This window comes from Vipera berus (assembly GCF_964194415.1).
Source record: "Vipera berus genome assembly, chromosome: Z".
Lineage (NCBI taxonomy): Eukaryota > Metazoa > Chordata > Lepidosauria > Squamata > Viperidae > Vipera > Vipera berus.
The window spans coordinates 109,304,048-109,324,240 of NC_138205.1; the positions used below are offsets into that span (position 1 = coordinate 109,304,048).

Consider the following 20,193-nt stretch of genomic DNA (forward strand, 5'->3'; position numbering starts at 1 on the left):
GCCTCTGGTTTGACATTTAAAATAATATAACTATATTATAATATTAAACATCAGTTGAGAAAAGTGAGTATGCTTGGATCTCCAACTAGATCCTTATATTTATAAAGTCTAATTAATGCTTTGTGTTAATCTATTTCTAAATATTGTCCATATTTTATGAGAAAGTCAGCCTTAGATAACTATAAGGACAATCAAATCTTATTCAATTGTACAGTAAGTACTATACACTCAAAGTATATAATAAATAATTAATTTCTGCGCAGTTAGTATATACAGTATTTCAGGCGTTATTTAGGAAAATAGCTTATACACTATTGAATCAGAATTTCACTATATTTAAATCCATATCTTTTGACTATGTTCACAGAACATCCTTACCCTAATTAGCCATTAACACTGTCCAATCTTGAGACACAAACCTGGCCTGCAAAAATTGGGTCATGCATGAGATAAACTATCTCATTCTTTATATATTTTGTCTCTATGATCACAAGGACTTAAAAAATGTTATTCCCTTATTGACTTGATTATCCTGGTCATACATTTATACTACACATGAATCAGTTAGTTTCCTAGGGAAGCTGCTGTCCTAATCATTTTACATTCAAGGACTACCTGTAATAACCAAACTCATTGAAGAAGAAAGAAAGGGATGTAATGTTTTAAATTAAATGATTTAAGATTAACTAGCATGCAAATTAAAGGAACTGATAATAAATTAAAAGAGTCTATTATAATCAAGCTCAAGAACTCCCTCCAGGAAATTAAAATATATAGAAAAAACTAAAGCCTGTTCTTTATTGTTTGATATAACACAATGTGGTAGATTTAAGTTAAATGAAGATAAATTACAGTCGAATATTAGAGAAGGTTCCACAGTGGACACTATTACTTCATTTTACTGATAATATTTAAGCAAAAAGTGGAAGTTATTTATTTATTTAATTTTAAAAATGCATACGGCTGCTTACTTTAAGTAGGTATGAGCAGTTTACAACAACCAATTATGCTTTAATTTAGTGAGGCATGAAGACAGTGATCTAAATGATCCCATTTAGGATGAATAAAGACTTATATGAAAAAATGTTTGTATTAAACTTAAAAGTTCAGTTAGTATTCAAATATAATAGTGCATGTTACAATTTGAATCAGTACATTTTTTTTGCAGGTTCAGCATATTTTGATGGCTGTGCAATTTCTTAAAAATCCCTCACAAATGTCCATACATGATTTCTGATTATGTATTGCAGCCACATTTGAGATGTCATATTATATTTATTATCTTTATATCAAATAATACCATGTCAGAAGTCATTAATGATGTTATCACTATAAGGACATAAAATAAGAAAGGATATAGAAAGCAAGTGCTCGTTCAAGCAAGAATATATGTGCTTATGACAATTCATCAACATTTACAATAGCATTTATCTTTAAGCTAAATATAATATCTGTTAATCTGGTTGTCTTATTTATAACTTATGCAAAATGTCAGTTTTCATTAACAGGGAGGTCTACTAAATCCTATAATTTTCTGAAATAATATGTAAGCCATGTAGCCAGGAATTTGTCTTTAGTAAAATACATTATAATGAACAGCACATAAAGAATATAAAATAGATTGTATTTTTAGGTGGTGTCAGTGGAATCTTTATAAATTTGAAATTTCTCACCTCATATTTTTCTGTGGTCTTGTATTACAGCACTGGAGACATTCCAGAATTACTCAGCAAAATACTAAGATGCATTAGGAGAGAAAAGATATTGCTTTGAGATTTCTTTTAAATAGCTGGATATACTGAAGTAAATGTGGACTATGCATTCTTCATTGTCATGGGATCGAAGATCAAATGATATCGTTTAAGAGAACATGAGCATGCCATTAATGATCTCCAATATAGTGCAAAATGTTAACATTCCTAGAATTTAAATCTGCTAGAAATATGGAGACCGTACAGTGTTCTTGTTGAATAACAAAGCAAGGGGAACCATTTCAGACTTCTAGGAACTGTATACTTATGTAATCACCATGTCAGATCAATAAGAAAACTTGAAAATATAGCTTTTTTTTCCCATGACAAAACAAGCATAAGGCAATAGAGGTGGATGTTGATTATCTTAAAATGCACATAGGAGTTAATTAGTTGCTATTTTAAACCATCTGTATAGAAAGCAAGTTGTGCAATAATTTCAGTAAAAAATAAGTTATGGAAGAAGGTGTTTTTGAATGAAATATTCCAGTTGTAACTTATTCATTACAAAGTATGTTCTGTTTAATCCTCATAGAATTAGAATTTTGTCTTCAATGGAATAGAATAAACTGTAAACACTTATCTGACCATTTATCAACATAAATAAAAGTGAAAAGATCAGTTTAATGTCAGTATGATAAAACTTTCCTTTTTGACCCATTCTTCCATGGATCTGGCATATGAGGAACCTCTAATGCAGCATGTGTCTATACTTCATTAATGATATACATCCATATTTCAATTTATGCATTGTAATTATATAGCAAAGATTGATGGTATCAAAAAGATCAAGTGCAGGCTTTAAAACAGCAATCAGCAGGTTCAATCATGTTATTTAATGTAAATCAGGATAACCTAAAAACAAAAGAAAAATTAATTATTTCATTAAATAACAGGCATTTAAATTATGGGGTTAACAGTCATTAATGTGCAATCAAATGCATTGTAGTCATTTGCATTTTTGACATGAAATATTAAAAGCTCAAGATACCCAAAGTTAAATGGCTTGCTAGAGAATCCCTCGGATACTTACTGAGAAATCAAGTCAATGGGTTTCTGTGGAATTTTGTTTCCAATACATGTGATATATGGCTCCAGAGCTTTACAAGGCTTGAAAGGGAAAGCAAAATCATAAAATATATTAGAAGATAAAGGACATTGCTTTGAGATTTCTTTTAATAGGAAGTCATATAAAAACAGTATAAATAAGTAAACTACTGGAGGGAACAATTACAGTATATGGAAATCTCAGAAAGCTGACCCTATTCCTTTCCCAATTAGCAGTATATAATGACATTTTTTTGTCTGTGTTACAAATACTAAAGTAGGTTACAGGAACACTGCATCAGAGATTAAATGAAAGAATGGTACAAAGTGAATGAATATGATAGGAAAAAATATTCTGGTTTTAAATGCATAGGCATCCATACAATTGCTATGATAATTAGCAGTTAATTCAAGGTCAGCTAATAGCAGCAGACAAGGAACGCAAGCCAAAACAGAGTCCCTGAAAGGAGACTACCCAAAAGGTTGTTTTTAACAGGAGCATGCAGAAGAATAGTGAAAATCCAGCCCAAAGTTCTGAGAATGAAGTCAGAATTATCAGCCAGACCAGAGGTCAGAATTTCACAAGCAAAGTCCAAACAAACATCACACAAGAGCCAGAGATCAGATGGCTAATTTCAACAAAGGAACATGAGTCAGGGCTGTCTCTTAAATCAGTCTGCAGCCAGCTGTCTTCAATCAAGCGATTTACTCCCTTGCTTGTCAAGCAGCCTCATATAATATCTCTGCTCTGCTCTTTGTTCTACTAACTGGGTGCCAGGTGTATCATCATTATCTGATTGTTCCAGTTGTGGTACCTGTGTTTGATCAGTCTCAGGATATTCTTGGCTTTTTGTCTCTTGATGCTAACATTCGACAAGTTCTGCTGCAGATTCTTCACATTCAGAATCAGTTTAACATAAGTTTGTTATTTATTTCGTGTATGGCATCTACAGAAGTCATGCAATCACTGATATACAAATATCAGCAAATACATTATAAGGCTAGATTCAATAAGAGCCCATCAATATATTATGTATATATGTACTATTTCTGGATTGCAGAAATTTCCAAATTATGTATCACCAGGAAGAAGGAAAAGGAAGATTTTATGGATGCAGAAAATTATTGCTCCAGTAGAGTCAATTAGTTCTGCTTTTGAAACAGGACATTTCAGTAATTGTTTACATTTTCAGAATCTGAATTTATTTTAATGCACAGATATAATATAGGTGGTACCTGATTCAATAGTAGTAACTGTGAGAGGGATCTCTGAGTCCTACTGGACAATCACTTAAATATGAGCCAGCAGTGTGCTGCAGCTGCCAAAAAAAAAAAGCCAACACAGTGCTAGGCTGTATTAACAGAGGGATAGAATCAAGATCACGTGAAGTACTAATACCACTTTACAGTGCCTTGGTAAGGCCACACCTGGAATACTGCATCCAGTTTTGATCACCACGATGTAAAAAAGATGTTGAGACTCTAGAAAGGGTACAGAGAAGGGCAACAAAGATGATTGGGGGACTGGAGGCTAAAACATAGGGAACGGTTGCTGGAATTGGGTATGTGTAGTTTAATGAAGAGAAGGACGAGGGGTGACATGATAGCAGTGTTCCAATATCTCAGGGGTTGCCACAAAGAAGAGAGAGTCAAGCTATTCTCCAAAGCACCTGAAGACAAGACAAGAAGCAGTGGATGGAAACTAACCAAAGAGAGAAGCAACCTAGAACTAAACAGAAATTTCCTGATAGTTAGAACAATTAATCAGTGGAACAACCTTTTTTTTTACTTTTTTAATAATATTTCTAACCTGCGTCCAGAAGTTATGAATGCTCCAACACTGGAAGTTTTGAAGAAGAGACTGGACAGCCATTTGTCTGAAATGGTATAGGGTTTTCTGACTGAGTGGACTAGAAGACCTCCAAGGTCCATTCCAACATCATCATCATCATCATCATCCAGGGCTTTTTTTGTCATAGAACGCTCAGAACGGAGTTCCGGCACCTTTTTTGTATGGAATCTTGTAGGGTAGGCAAGGCAGGTTGTATGACATGTGTGACTTCCAGCACCTTTTTTTTTTTTACAAAAAAAGCACTGTCATCATCATCATTATGAATAATGTATGAAAGTATGAATCCATCAGAAACCATCCAGAGGTACAGTATAGTTATGCTGAATGTGGAGAAAATTCTAAAAGCCTTTCTATGAAATTTTATTAAAATATTAAAAGATAAATAACTGTATAAAAAGATGATTGAACTAAATTGATTTACTTACCACGTTTCTTCCTAGTCTAAAAGGTTATGATTTTTAGCACATATCCTTAAGGGCAAAGAATATATTGCATTATTTCTAAGAAATTTGTATGCTTGTTATGCTCTTATTCATACATAAACTGATGTTTCATTTTGCACCCATTTGTACAGCCTCATTCAGATATTGTTATAAAGCCTAACATCTGGACAAAGATAAAAAAGAGTGATGGAGCTCTAGGTGATGATGGATCTATAGTGGTTCTCCCATACCATTTTATTTGCAGAGAAAGTCTTAAATCCTAACCATATTCAGATGTAGTTTTATTCCATAATCTAGGTAATCTAGTAACCAAGTAGATTCAGACTGCCCTAACATAGATGTCAGGGCCAGATTGAACAAGTCTTATTGTCAACGCTGCTAACATTGGATGTTCCTGCTCTGGCAACTGATGAAAATGCAGCTTTCTTGCTTTTAGAAATCAGGTGCAGCAGGAGGGGGGGTTGGGATGTAAGCTCAGCTAGCCATAATAACAACGCTGCTGTGGGAAACCAAGGACAAGCTGATAACATTTTAGTGGGCTGAGGAGAAAGCCCACATTTTAAGTTAATTGGGGAATGTGATTCATGACAGTTTATTGGGGGTGGGAATTGTACTTTGTTACTTTGTAGCTGGGGGAAGGGAATTTAGTTTTGGGGTTCAACTATGTAGTACCGATACTTTGTATCCTGAATAAAAGTTCGTTAAGGAAGTATTTTACCTCGAAGTTCTTTTATTGGGTTTCATCTATCAGAACCATGACATTAACCCAAAAACTGACATTTCTACCTTAACCACCTTGGGGTCCTGAGCTCTAATCACTGTCCCTAAGTGAAGGGATAGACTGACAAAGACTCAGGGAAGATCTCAACATGGAGAAGGATGAAGTGTCTGGATCCAGCACACCAGCCATGGCGGCCACCTCAGTGGAGGGAGCACAAGCCTGTGCACCGGTGGAGAAGGAATCTTCTCAGGACTTACAGCTGGGGGCAAGACCCAAAATGTGAGAGCTGATATGGTCATTGGAGTGGACCCTGCTCGGTGGAGACTCCAATCCCCTCAAGATGATCCTGCCAAAAGCAAGTTTTTTGAAGGTGACCGAAGTAGATTTGCAAGAGGGAATCTCTCAAGAATTGTGTTCCCCAGGCCACTGGAGAATCAGGAAATCGACAGCTACTGAGGATTCCAGAGAATGGAAGTATCTGTCCATGGCCCTTAACCAATCAGTGGAGAAGTTGGTGGAGAGGTTTGAGGGGCTAGAGATGAAGAGTGGGGAGCAATCCTCTCACTCTTCCCATGCAAGTGATTACAATGATCGGCAGAGCAGATGCTTGTCCCTACCTAAAAGAAGCTCCATCACTGCCTATGGAGCACAAGCGGCTTCCCTGTCTTCGAAGCCACCAGTACTAACCTCTAGCCCTGCAATAAGGGACAGTCTTGGCTGCCACTCTAAATACGGTGGTCTGAGACATTGTCACTCCTCTAAAAGCCAGGATCGCTACAGGTACTGTGAAAACCCTGACCGTCGGCACCACCCAAGCCCGAAGCCTACACAGGGGGAACACTCAGATGTGAGTGTTCACCATAATGTAATTGAACAGCTGTGTGATCTGTTGAGAGCGCCACAACCATTGGAGCCCCTGAAACAATTGGGGATGCCACATCCACTGCCACTGGGAGGTCAGTCTCAGGTGGGAACACCACAGCAGTGGGGCTGGTACCAGCCCCTGAATGTGCAACAACTGCTGGGAGACCTGCACCAACTAGGGATGCCGCAGCCATCATTGGGAGACCAGCTACAGGTGGGAGCGCAGCAACAGTAAGGCTGGCAGCACCTTCTGAATCTGCAGCAACTGCTGGGGGGACTGCTGGGAGGCATGCAGCAACTGGGGATGCCACTGCCACCATCAAGAGGTCAGCGGCCATTGGGAGTGCAGCAGCAGTGGGGTTGGCAACAGCTCCTGAATGTACAGCAACCGCTGGGGGACTTGCAGCAACTGGAGATACCACAGCAGCCACTGGGAGGTCAGCATCCACTGGGGGTGCAACAGTCATAGCAGGGAGGCCAGCAACCACTGGGAATGTAGCCACATGGGGGGAGCAACATTTTAGCGGGCTGAAGAGAAAGCCCGCACTTTAAGTTAATTGGGGACTGTGATTCATTACAGTTTATTGGGGGTGGGAATTGTACTTTGTTAATTTTTATCTGGGGGGAAGGGGATTTAGTTTTGGGGTCCAACTATGTAGTGCCAATACTATGTATCCCGAATAAATGTTCTTTAAGGAAGAATTTTGCTTCAAAGTTCTTTTGATGGGTTTTATCTATCGAAACCATGACATTTACCTTCACACAGGACTAATAATAACTGAATAGAAGTTATGGTACAATATTTCATTGATTTTTCAGTGCTTTAGACACTTCAAATTTTTCTGGTTTAGACACCAGGGTTATTCTTTTGATTATACTATTAGAACCCAATTATTCTACAATTTACCTCAGCAGTAAAAATATGCAAAATGGGAAGCTGTGCACTTCATGGGACCTTATGAAGTCTTATATTGCCTGCACATTCATCACAAGCTGCATCCAACCAACCAATCAAGAATTTGGGGACAATAATACTGATATCTGGCAAATGGCAACCCCACCTACCCACATTAATAATACTTTAACAGCCACTCCCTTGAGGTAGGAATGGGGGAAGGGAAGAATAAGGACAGACTGATGCCAAGAAATACAGCCACAAAATACTGTTTTAAGTGGAATATATTTTACTTATTGTGTGTGTGTTCAAGACGGGCTATTAAATAAATGGTACAATAAAAATGGAATGAAAAAAGATAAATGAAATAAAAAATGTAATATTGCATCTAGAAAGTGGCTTTAGAAATCAGTGCCTATGTAAAAATGTGTCCTAAAATAAGTCTGGCAACCTCTCTAAGCTGTTTCACTAAATCAAAAAGTAACCATTAGCGTTGCCTCAGATAGAATCAAAGTAATTCTGCAGTAATGGAATTGCCATATGACATTACATCCTGGAATTCATATTACAGGCTTAAAACCACTGAAAACATGAATATCTACTTTTATAATTGTGATTGTAAAGGACACACATTGCTCAAATAGAAGCTCTAAGTAGCAGTAAGATTCTTGCCAAATTATGTTCTTCAACATTATTTAAATATTTTGTATTTGTGTGGTGCTTTTTGTCAGTTTTGATTCCTGGCAACATTTTTGACAGGAATTCAGAAGTGGCTTGCCATTGTTTCCTTCCTAAGGTTGAGAAAAAGTGACTGACCCAAAATCACACAGGTTGCTTTTTGACCAAGGGAACAAAGAATTAAATCTCACAAGCTCCTGGGTTTTAGCATCATAACTTTAACCACTACATCAAACTAGCTCTCATTATTAAAAATTGCAATCATTAATGGGAGACAGATGGGTGACATATGTTTACGGATGGTCACAGAGTCAGCCAGATGATTAGTCTAGATTTTCATTTTGTCCACCTACTGAGCCCTTCCCAAGGAGCTGGGATAGGCAGATGTTGTGGTTTGATAGTGTTTGATTATATTAAAGATATCACTGTAGATAAAGATATCAGCAGCTTTTTGCAATTGACTGCTGGTGATTTTGTCAATGTGATGCTATTCAAATAGTATTCCAGCTGTTTTGGAATAAAAAAAATCAAACTAAGTTTGAGTTAATTGATCTAGCAGTTTTTCCATTTGTAAGGTAAAGGTAAAGGTAAAGGTTCCCCCGCACATGCGTGCTAGTCGTTTCCGACTCTAGGGGCCGGTGCTCATCTCCGTTTCAAAGCCGAAGAGCCAGCGCTTGTCCGAGGACGTCTCCGTGGTCATGTGGCCGGCATGACTAGACGCCAAAGGCGCACGGAGCGCTGTTACCTTCCCACTGTAGTGGTCCCTATTTTTCTACTTGCATTTTTACGTGCTTTCGAACTGCTAGGTTGGCAGAAGCTGGGACGAGTAACAGGCGCTCACTCTGCTACGCGGCACTCGGGATTCGACCCACCAAACTGCCGACCTTCTGATCGACAAGCTCAGCGTCCTAATCCACTGAGCCACCGCGTCCCTTACTTTCCATTTGTACAACATGTTAAAAACTATCATGCATGGCTCAAATATCTATCATGTAAAAGGATCCCTGAGTGAAAATACTGTATACAAGATTACTGCTTTAATCATGGCAGATTTTGGGTATTACATAGCCACAAATTTAAACTTATATTATTGTGCTTGTTGAATTCTATACTAGTCTTTTAGATTTAAAAGAGAAATTCAATCACTTGAGATGCAATGATACGTAAAATGCTTAGAAAAGCCTAACATAGCTATCAACACTTCTAAGATGATTAACTGATTTCAATCGTATATATGCTTGTTCCTTTTACTGCCCTTAATGTACGAACTGCTAACAGGATTGGGACCATGATCCTTATATAGTAATATCCTGTTATTATGGTTCTTTTTTTTTCTATTCCTGTTGTTTTGCATTGTCATCTGCAATCTTTAATATGGCTGGAGTAATAATTAAGCCAGGTTAATATTTCTTTAATATTCATGTATAGATTTATATCTAGTAAAATATCATGTATCTCAACCTTGACAATTGTTGTGTGGAATTCAACATCTAATATTCCTCAGCCAATATGGTTGAGAAGCACTGTTTTAGATTATCTATGGAGCATTTTTCCCACATCATTATGGTAAATAATGAATCATTCATTCATTTTGAGCTGTTCATCACACTTTATGATTTAAATGCTTTTTTTGCTGATGAAAGCTAGGCAGAGACCACTTATTCTCCGCAGAAAAAGGGGTACTGCCTCTTTTTCAAACAAGGTCCATAGAAACCCAAATAATTAAGATGATTGGGACACAACATACATTCCACAGGTTTCTCTGCCCTTGCTGCTTGTTTGTATCATTTCTCTCTGTGTAATAACAGCACTGTCCCTTATAAATAGGAAATTATGCACACCATTTTTTGATACTAATCAAGTATTATTTCATCTGCTTTTGCCCTTGCAGGATTTTGCTGAAAAGGAGAAGGCAGCAGAAAGGGCTTTGGAAGATGTGAAGGCCAACTTTTATTGTGAATTATGTGACAAGCAGTACCATAAACACCATGAATTTGACAACCACATCAATTCCTATGATCATGCTCATAAGCAGGTAAACCTAAAAAGCCATGTCAAGTATTTTGCTTTATTGCATCAATCTTAGCAAATCAGTCATGTAATCAGCTTGTAGGAGGTGATTACAGTGCATGTTCAAGGGCTGTTACATAACTTGTTGTAGTTAGACCAATTCATATAATCAATTCAATAGTTCAGCCTAAAGTGAAATGACTTATAGTAAGTTTAATGTTTTATCATAGAGAATAAAATGCAGAACAGTAAAATAAACAAACAAAATGTAATAAAACAAAAACATACATTCAACTTTAACCACAACACAAAAAGAAAAAAAATAGTGTACAAAAAAGGAGGAAAAAGTGGTCAATTAAATTTAACACTTAACATGTAGGATTTACTCTGCTTGAGTGCTGAAAGAAAAGGAAAAAAGCAATAAATTCTCCTCCACTTTTAATGTGTGTGTTTGTGTGTGTGTGTGTGTGTGTAAAAGAAAAAAGAGGAAAAAGCAGTCAATGGATTGAGCTAAACATTATACTAATCTTCAAACGCTCTGTTAACCATATGTTATTATATTTAGCATGTAAAAAGTCCACAAACTGTTTTGAGTTTCTTATAAAGTTGTCTAGTCCATTATCCCTAATGAAAGGTGTTAGTTTCGCCATCTCTGCTAATTCAGTCAATTTCAAAATCCATTCATCAACAGTCGGCATCTCTTTTTCTTTCCAGTGTTTGGCAAGTATAATCCTTACAGCCATCACCATGTGAAAAAATAGCACCCGAAATTATTTTTCAATTCACTTGTCCATCATACCTAAAAGAAAAGCTTCAGGTTTCATTAATATTTGTATCTTAAATATTTTTTGCATTGTCATTGTTGTTTATCCAGTATGTTTTCACATATTTGTAAGGCCACCACATATGATAAAATAACTTGGATTTTGACTACATTTCCAGCACTTTTTTTATTTATTTATTTATTTATTTATTTATTTATTTATTTATTTATTTATTTATTTATTATTTATTTATTTATTTATTTATTTATTTCATTAGACTTATATACCGCCCTTCTCCCGTAGGACTCAGGGTGGTTCACAAGGTTTTTTTTAAAAACAATACAAGTTACAAAAAATAAAAACAATTAAAATGATTACACTAACCTTGAACTAAAAACCCCAATTACAATTAAAATACAATTAAAACTCCAGTTAATACTCTCAGTCCAGGCCAGAAAGCTCGAAGAGCCAGGTCTTCAGGTCCTGGCGGAATGAGCGAAGGTCAGGGGCAGTCCTAAGCTCTACAGGCAGCTGGTTCCAAAGGGCTGGCGCACCCACAGAGAAGGCCCTCCCCCTGGGTATTGTCTGCCGGCAATCTTTTACCGGCGGTACCCTGAGAAGACCCTCCCTGTGGGAGTGCACAGGACGAAGGGAGCTTGATGCCGGCAGCAGGTGTTCCCTCAGATATCCCGGGCCCAAGCCATTAAGGGCTTTATAGGTCATCACCAGCACCTTGAATCTCACCCGGAGGGCAACCGGAAGCCAATGCAGCTCGTGGAGCAAAGGTGTTACATGGGAGTATTGGGAAACCCCCATCACAACTCGCGCGGCTGCATTCTGCACCAGCTGAAGCCTCCGAGTGGTCCTCAAGGGCAGCCCATACATTTTTGCTAGTCTATCTGGGGTCAAATACTAATGATACATCATTTTATAAAAGTTTTCTTTCAGACTATAATTTAATGCAGTGCTTTTTTTGTAAAAGAAAAAGGTGTCGGAACTCACACATATCTTACAACCTGCCTTGCATACCCTACTAGGATCCATCCAAAAAAGATGCCGGAACTCCGTTCTGAGGGTTCTATGACAAAAAAAGCCCTGATTTAATGTAAATTTTAGTCCCTTCATCTATTCATTCTCTCATTTATCTAGCATTATATTATACCTGTAGGGACGCGGTGGCTCAGTGGGTTAGGATGCTGAGCTTGTCGATCAGAAGGTCGGCAGTTTGGCGGGTCGAATCCCAAGTGCCGCGTAACAGAGTGAGCGCCTGTTACTCGTCCCAGCTTCTGCCAACCTAGCAGTTCGAAAGCATGTAAAAATGCAAGTAGAAAAATAGGGACCACTACAGTGGGAAGGTAACAGCGTTCCATGCGCCTTTGGCGTCTAGTCATGCCAGCCACATGACCACGGAAACGTCCTCTGACAAGCGCTGGCTCTTCGGCTTTGAAACGGAGATGAGCACCGGCCCCTAGAGTCGGAAACGACTAGCATGCATGTGCAGGGGAACCTTTACCTTTTACCTTTATATTATACCTACAATTTTTGCCCGTTTTACCATACATTCTTTAATGTATTCATAATAGCATTTTACATACTTTAAAAACTGTCATCTTCAGAATATAAGTTAACATCGAATTCGGATTTAGTTCCTGTGAAAACAAAACCTTTTTATCAAGTTTAACTATTTCAAAAATTCTATAATAATTAAACCAATCACAAGCAAATTCTTCACTTACTAGTTGTTCTCTTGTTTTTATCTTAAATCCCTCTTTTTCACTTATCAATAAGTCTCGATATGTCATCCATTTACATTCCAAAATTATCTCATTTCTATGTAGTGCTTCATGACGTGATAGCCAAAGTGGCACTTTATCAACTAATCTTCTTTTATACCATACATGTGCAATTGATTGCCTAATAACATGAATGTTAAAGCCAGGATTAACTTTTACTTTATCATACCACAGGTATGCATGTGAAATTACTGAGACTCCCATATCATAGTAAAAACGTTTATTATAAAACAGAGCAAGATTAGTTATAAACCTCTATTGTTCCTAGTCCAATACAATTTTGGAAATAATTTAAAGGAGTTCAGGATAATGTCTATTTGTCCATCAGCAAAATAACTTTATAAATACTGAACTGACAAGGGTCACAGTTGGTTTACTGGGGAAAAATAAGGCAGATCCATGTTTTCTATAACCAAAGAGGGATTGAAAAAACCCCTCCAAAAAACTATATTAAAAATGCTTTTCCTTGTTATTCTTTCCAAACCAATGTAATTGGTTATGTAATTTGAATTGGAACCCTCTCTGTATTTCTAACAGCATACATATAGGTAAAATCCCAACTCCAATGACATAATTCTCCATAGCCTGAATAAAATGGGATAAATTGACTATCTGGGGAGGATAAGCTAACAACAACAACAAAATTGAGTTTGAAAGTGAGCTGAATCAGGGCAAGGGTTATGGAACAAAAAAGAATTCAAGGAAAAAATATCACTCAATGCACCCCTAAGAATAGGTAATCAGGCAACAGTAGGAAAGTTGCTGACTTCTTTACTTCTTCCCAGCCATGTGACACAGAGCAGTGATTTTACTAACTATGTGATGTATTTATTGCCGCAAAAAGAGCTTCTTCTAATTATGAAAATGAGTTATGCTACACTGATACTGCAACAGAAGAACCAAGATTTCTCCTAGTAAATTGATTTAATTCCATCTACTGGCATCAGGTGATTTCAGATGACTTTGCAATGATTCAGCAGCCATAAAAATGCTATGTTCTTTCCCACTGGCTGCCTTTTTTATGACCAACGAGTTAAATTTAAAATAAAAATATTAAAACTATAGGGACGGATTATTATTTTTTAAAAGAGAAAATGTATCTTTACTTAATTGATCCATAAAATATAAAATTATTTCAGATTCAAATTATATGAGCATAATCCTATAATCGCCCTTTCCTACAAAAAACATATATTTCCAATAGCAACTTTCTTTCTGTTAATCAGGATTGTTTGCTTCATATTGATCGAATTGAAGCATTGTCAGCCTTTTCTTCCATTTGCATATAATTTTAGGCCTCCCTACATAATATATAGGCATATATTCTAGCACATTTCTCAGAAATAGTAGAGTTTTTTTCGAAATAGAAATGTCATATTGATGTATCAGTTGGTTTTTCTTGGTTGCTTTCCATCATAAAAGATCATGGTTAAAAGCAATAAAACTCTTTTTAATTTTAAAAGCTGCTGTAAGAGAAATTCAGAAAGAGCAAATGGCCTATATTTTTAATCAGACAAAATAAACCTCACGCAGAATAGGGGCACATGTTTTTTCAATGCTGCTCTACAAGATAAAATAATAGCTGAACTAGTCATCTATAGGGTGGAAGATTAAATGTGAAATAGACATCTTTAGTTATCCAATTCTATCAACCATTCAATAATTACCAAAGTTGCAAATGTGTAAATAGAGTAATGTTTAATTTGGTGTAGTTGGCGACTTATTTGTCTTTATTGTAAATTATACTAAGGCATTAAAAGTTCCCATTAGATCCACCTTAGGTTTAAAATGATTGCACCCCTGGCATATAGAAGGCTAAGTAACAGAGTTTATTAACAGATTGAAATTCATTTTTAAATTGAGCCTGAACAACAGAATTAGTATAGAGGTTCATGAGAAGAGAAGCAATGAAATGCACTTTTGCTTAACTCCTTTTAAAAAGTGTATTATTGTATATCTTCTAAAATTGCTTAAGTAACCTGCAGATGATATTTTTATGCTGCATTATAATCAGAGAAGGTAACAATCCATAGTTCTGCCAATTTTGTTCATAGCTTCTTTGTAGATAACAGGTTAAAGACCACCTTCAAATAAAAAAGTAGCATAAAGGATTTCTTCTCACCAACTAGAACACTGTACTTTTTAGCTAAATTGCACGGCTCAAGGCATTAATCAAAAGCTGACTGAATTTGTGTTCTTGGGCAACACCTTATTTTGATTAACCAATCAGTAAGTGTTCCATGTAGATGTCATATAATTTATTAAGGTTAATTGGCTGAATGAGAGGCAGTTTGATGTAGTGATTAATGCACCAGGCTTAAAATAGGAGACAGTTCTAATCCAATCTTAAGCACATAGCCAGCTTGAAGACTAGGCCCCTCAACCCTTGGAAGCGAGAGGTAAGCTACTTCTGAAAAATACCACCCCCGAAAGGCAACATGGATTTGTTCAGTCAATTACCTGTAATCAAGACTGAATAATTTCACATACAGGTATTGCCCATTTTTGACAATTGTGAAGCATTCCTTAAACTGATTTCAGTGGAAGATTCTTTAAAGACATCATAACATTGCAAAAAGGAGAAATAGTTGTTCCTCTCATAAGTGATGCTTTGATTATGTGCTGTCAAATCAGTGTTGACTCTTACAAGGATAAGTCTTTTCTTGAAGATCTATTTTTTCAATTCCATGTGAAACTCTAACCTGCATTGGATGAACCTAATGTGTTTTTTTTCACCAGCATATGAAATTGTAAATATTGTATGATAGTTTGCACAATCTGTGAAGTCACCTTTATTTGGTATTGGAATAAAGATTGATCTTTTCCATACTTGAGTCCCCTGGATTAGTTTCCAGATTTGCAGCCATAGTTTTATTAAAACCCTTATGGATTCTTCTGTTGCTTTCTATATTTCCCTAGTCTTCCAACTTGGTAATAGCAGTCTTCTAATATCATCACAGTATTGCAAAAAGGGAGTATATTCTAAGCTACCTTGGATATTGATATCTCTACAGAACAGAATTTTAGTTATACTCCTTCCACTTTATTTCGTCCGGTCTCCAACCTTCGCTTTCTGGCGAAGGTTGTTGAGAGCGTGGTGGCGCAACAGCTCCCTTTGTTCTTGGATGAAGCTGATTATCTAGACCCATACCAATCGGGTTTCAGGCCCGGGTACAGCACGGAGACGGCATTGGTCGCGCTGGTGAATGATCTCTGGCGGGCTCGGGACAGGGGTTGCTCCTCTGTCCTAGTCCTTTTAGACCTCTCAGCGGCTTTTGATACCATCGACCATGGTATCCTGCTGCGACGTCTCAGGGGGTTAGGAGTGGGAGGCACAGTTCTCCAGTGGTTCTCCTCCTACCTTCTGGGATGCTCGCAGTCGGTGTTGGCAGGGGGGCAGAGATCAACCTTGAGACCTCTCATTTGTGGAGTTCCTCAGGGATCGGTTCTCTCGCCTCTCCTGTTCAACATCTATATGAAGCCGCTGGGTGAGATCATTCGTGGTTTTGGAGTTGGGTACCATCAATATGCTGATGATACCCAGCTTTTTATTTCGACCCCAAAGCACCCCCGTGATGCCCTCGACGTGATGTCCCGCTGCCTGGAGGCGGTCCGGGTCTGGATGGGGAGGAACAGGCTTCGAATCAACCCTGACAAGACTGAGTGGCTGTTTGTGCCGGCATCCCAGGAAATTCTGATTATCCCATCTCTGGCCATGAGGGGTGAGCTATTACCCCCCGTAGATAGGGCACGCAACTTGGGGGTCCTTCTATATTCACAGCTCTCTTTAGAAGAGCATATTGGAGCTGTGACTAAGGGGGCCTTTGCCCAGGTTCGCCTGGTGCGCCAGTTGCGACCCTATCTAGACCGGGATGCCTTGCGTACAGTCACTCATGCGCTCATGACTTCTTGTCTAGACTACTGTAATGCTCTCTACATGGGGCTGCCCTTGAAGTCCACTCGGAGGCTCCAACTGGTGCAGAATGCAGCTGCGCGAGTTGTGCTGGGGGTTTCCCGATACTCCCATGTTACACCTTTGCTCTGCGAGCTGCATTGGCTGCCGGTTGCCCTCTGGGTGAGATTCAAGGTGTTAGTAATGACTTACAAAGCCCTACATGGCATGGGTCCGTATTACCTACGGCAACACCTGCGGCTGGCGTCAACCTCCTTCCATCCAGTGCGCTCCCACAGAGAGGGCCTCCTCAGGGTGCCTCCGATCAAAGAATGTCAATTAGTGGCCCCCAGGGGGAAAGCGTTCTCTGTGGGCACGCCAGACCTGTGGAACCGCTTGCTGGTTGAGCTCCGGATGGCCCCCGACCTTCGCTCCTTCCGGCGCGATCTAAAAACGTATCTATTTGAGCAAACTGACCTGGTCTGATGGGTTAGGGTTGGGGTTTTAATACGTCTTAATTATTGTTTTAACCTTGGGCATTTATTTAATCACTTTTAACTTTTGTATCCAGTTTTGTATTTATTGCCCTGTGCACCGCCCTGAGTCCTTCGGGAGAAGGACGGTATAAAAATATAATAAAATAAATAAATAAATAAATTTGATCTTTTTAAAATCAATTACTATTATCCATTGCATCCTTTTTGAATGCCAGTTTAAGATTCAAACCTCCTTCTGAGAACTTCTGAAATTCTTTTTTTCCATGTGTGTTTCTATATTTTATAATTTTAGAGATGTTGTAATATTGATTCTTGTGTCTTTATTAGCTGTCTTAAATTCCAATAAAGAAATTATTTGCAGCTCAGCATTGAAATTAGGATCCTTGATGAATTTGGCAGTTTTCTTGCAGATGACTAGGTAACATCATCTGTGCTAGTAAGGAGTGGGGTTTGCTTTCAATTTACATACTAGTGGCTTACCCTGTCAGTGTTGGTGGGAGTGGTCTTAGACATTCTTTGGTTGGGCTGTTTACTATTAGCGTGCCTGGCAGGTCCTTGGCTGGGGTATTGTCTACTTTTTGATTGTTGGTCTGATGTTAATTTTGGTTTTAATCTATGCTCACCTGGCTGGTGGGTAGGTTTTTTTGGTCTTTTTGTTCCCTTTTTGGTTTGTTGATTGTCTCTTTTGCACACTATCTAAATGTTGTTTATGTCTTTGTGTTTATTGATGAATAGTACCAGGCTTCAGGAATTCTCTAGCAAATACACAAAGCTTGAAACACCCAGGATCATGGATTTTATTGTCCTTTGCCTAACCATATGCTTACAACTTGACAAACTTATTTGACTATTATGGAAACTATTTTGAAGTTTTATAAGATAAAAAAAATATATCTTTATAGTGAAATAAGAAGGTGAAAAAAAAAGATCCTGGGGAGGCAGGTCCGAATGTTGTAAGGTGGAAATGGTGAAGAAAGGAGGTTTCATCCTAGATGTTTCTGCATCTTTCCATGCCCCAATTTTTATTTCACTAAAAAGCCAGCCTTCTCTTGTATATTTGTTACCAGACATTCAGATTAATTACAGCTAATTATTTAATATTACCGGTCTATTATAGAGAGCGTCCTCTCATATGGTATTGTGGTTTGGTATGCTGGTCTGACAGCTGCGGATAGGAAAGTATTACAGAGGGTAGTGAGCACAGCACAAGACATTGTGGGCTGTTCCCTGACACCACTGGATGACATCGCCAGGGCTCGTTGCCTTGGAAGAGTGAGGAAGATTCTCAGGGATGACTCACACCCTGGACGGTATCTCTTTACTCTCCTACCATCGGGTAGGAGTATAGCCAGCCGTACCAACAGGCTGAAAAATAGCTTTTATCCGTGGGCTGTTAGGCTTTTAAATGGGACATAATCTTATGCAGAATTGACTTGGGAGGCCGGTGTGTGGTGTAGTTGGTTCACATAGTGTGGTGGGATGGAGGGTTTGTTGTCACTGTGTGTTGGGGGGAGAGAGCATGGGGGGAGGCTCAGCTAATCTCAATGTACACATGTTGTACTTTGACAATAAAGGTTTATTATTAATATGCAGAACTGAATTGTTGAATGAGACTCCAGAAAGAGAGACCTTGGTTGCCTTATGAAATTTAAAGTCAACAGTATTTGAAAGAAACAGAGCAGCTGTTTGTACAACATGTTCAGTTGTATATGAGGGCAACATTGAATGCTAATTATCCTAAAGTTTGGGAGATGGATGTTTTATAAAGAGATGTAGAGATTTCATCTATAACGGTAAGCATCTCTAATGGAGACTTAACAGATTTTATCTTTCACATATCTATGAATATTGTATACAGGCACATGGAATCTTTTTACAGCATATGTAAGTAAAACCTTTGAACAGATCAGATTGCAGGTGATCAAATTTTTGAATTGGAATTATATAAAGCATATAACTTAGGTCAATTATTGCTTAGACATTATACAAAAACAAAGATTAAAATATTAAAAATAAAAGAGAAAATAATTTAAAAGAAATATTTATGGGCACAGATGCCCATCTGTGATATACGGAAAAAGAAGTATGAATTAGTTACTGTAATAGCAGACAGAATTCATACTAATTAGTTTATGCTGAGAAAACAGTAAAAACCCAGTTAAGTTCTTGACTAAAATAGAAAAACAGAGCAATGATTTTAATTATTAGAGGTGAAAAAAATGAAATATATAAATTTTCTATGGATATAGGTAAAATAGCAGGATACTCTATTAACCGGTCCAAATCAAAATGATATCATAAGGTGAAAATTTGGTTGCCCATCCATTTAAGGAATATCATTTTCATATTTGTACCAAATTCATGATATATCTAGGTATATAATGGATATATCAACAGATATAATTCAGCTAATAGCATGTAATAAAATAAAATAGAGAGAGTGATTTCTTCAGATATCACTGATCGGAGTCATTAAATTTCACCCTTTGGATGAATATTATTCCCAGATTCTTATTTTATTTATTTATTTATTTATTTATTTATTTATTTATTTATTTATTTATTTATTTATTTGTTTGTTTGTTTGTTTGTTTGTTTGTTTGTTTGTTTGTTTGTTTGTTTGGTTTATATACCGCCCTACTCCCAAAGGACTCAGGGTGGTTTACAAGGCAAAATTTAAAAACAATACAATATAAAATTAAAATAAAATTAAATTAAGTCTAGCCGCAAAAAATATTCTGAGAGGAATTCTAGTTCGTAAATCTGGAAAATAAAAAAATACATTTTTTTTGTTTAGAAAACTTTATGGGATTCTTCAATTCTGAAAATATTTTTACAGAAAGTGCAATTATCAATTAATGAGAAGATTTAGTTTCCTGAATCTGGAGTTATACTGTATCAGCATGATATTAAATACTAGAAGCCAACAACTGAAGTTAATTTTCTAATTTGGAAAACTTTGATGTGCATATTAACAACTTTTGGA

At 37.3% G+C, this 20,193-nt stretch overlaps 1 protein-coding gene across 1 annotated transcript in view; it reads left to right on the plus strand.

The window, feature by feature from the left end:
* Positions 1–20,193, plus strand: part of ZNF804B (zinc finger protein 804B) — a gene marked incomplete at both ends in the record, with an annotated part of 214,556 nt that overhangs the window by 168,013 nt on the left and 26,350 nt on the right. The window contains one exon of the mRNA XM_081343513.1: positions 10,143–10,286. Coding sequence (XP_081199639.1) covers positions 10,143–10,286 — 144 coding nt within the window. The remainder of the gene's footprint in view (positions 1–10,142; positions 10,287–20,193) is intronic.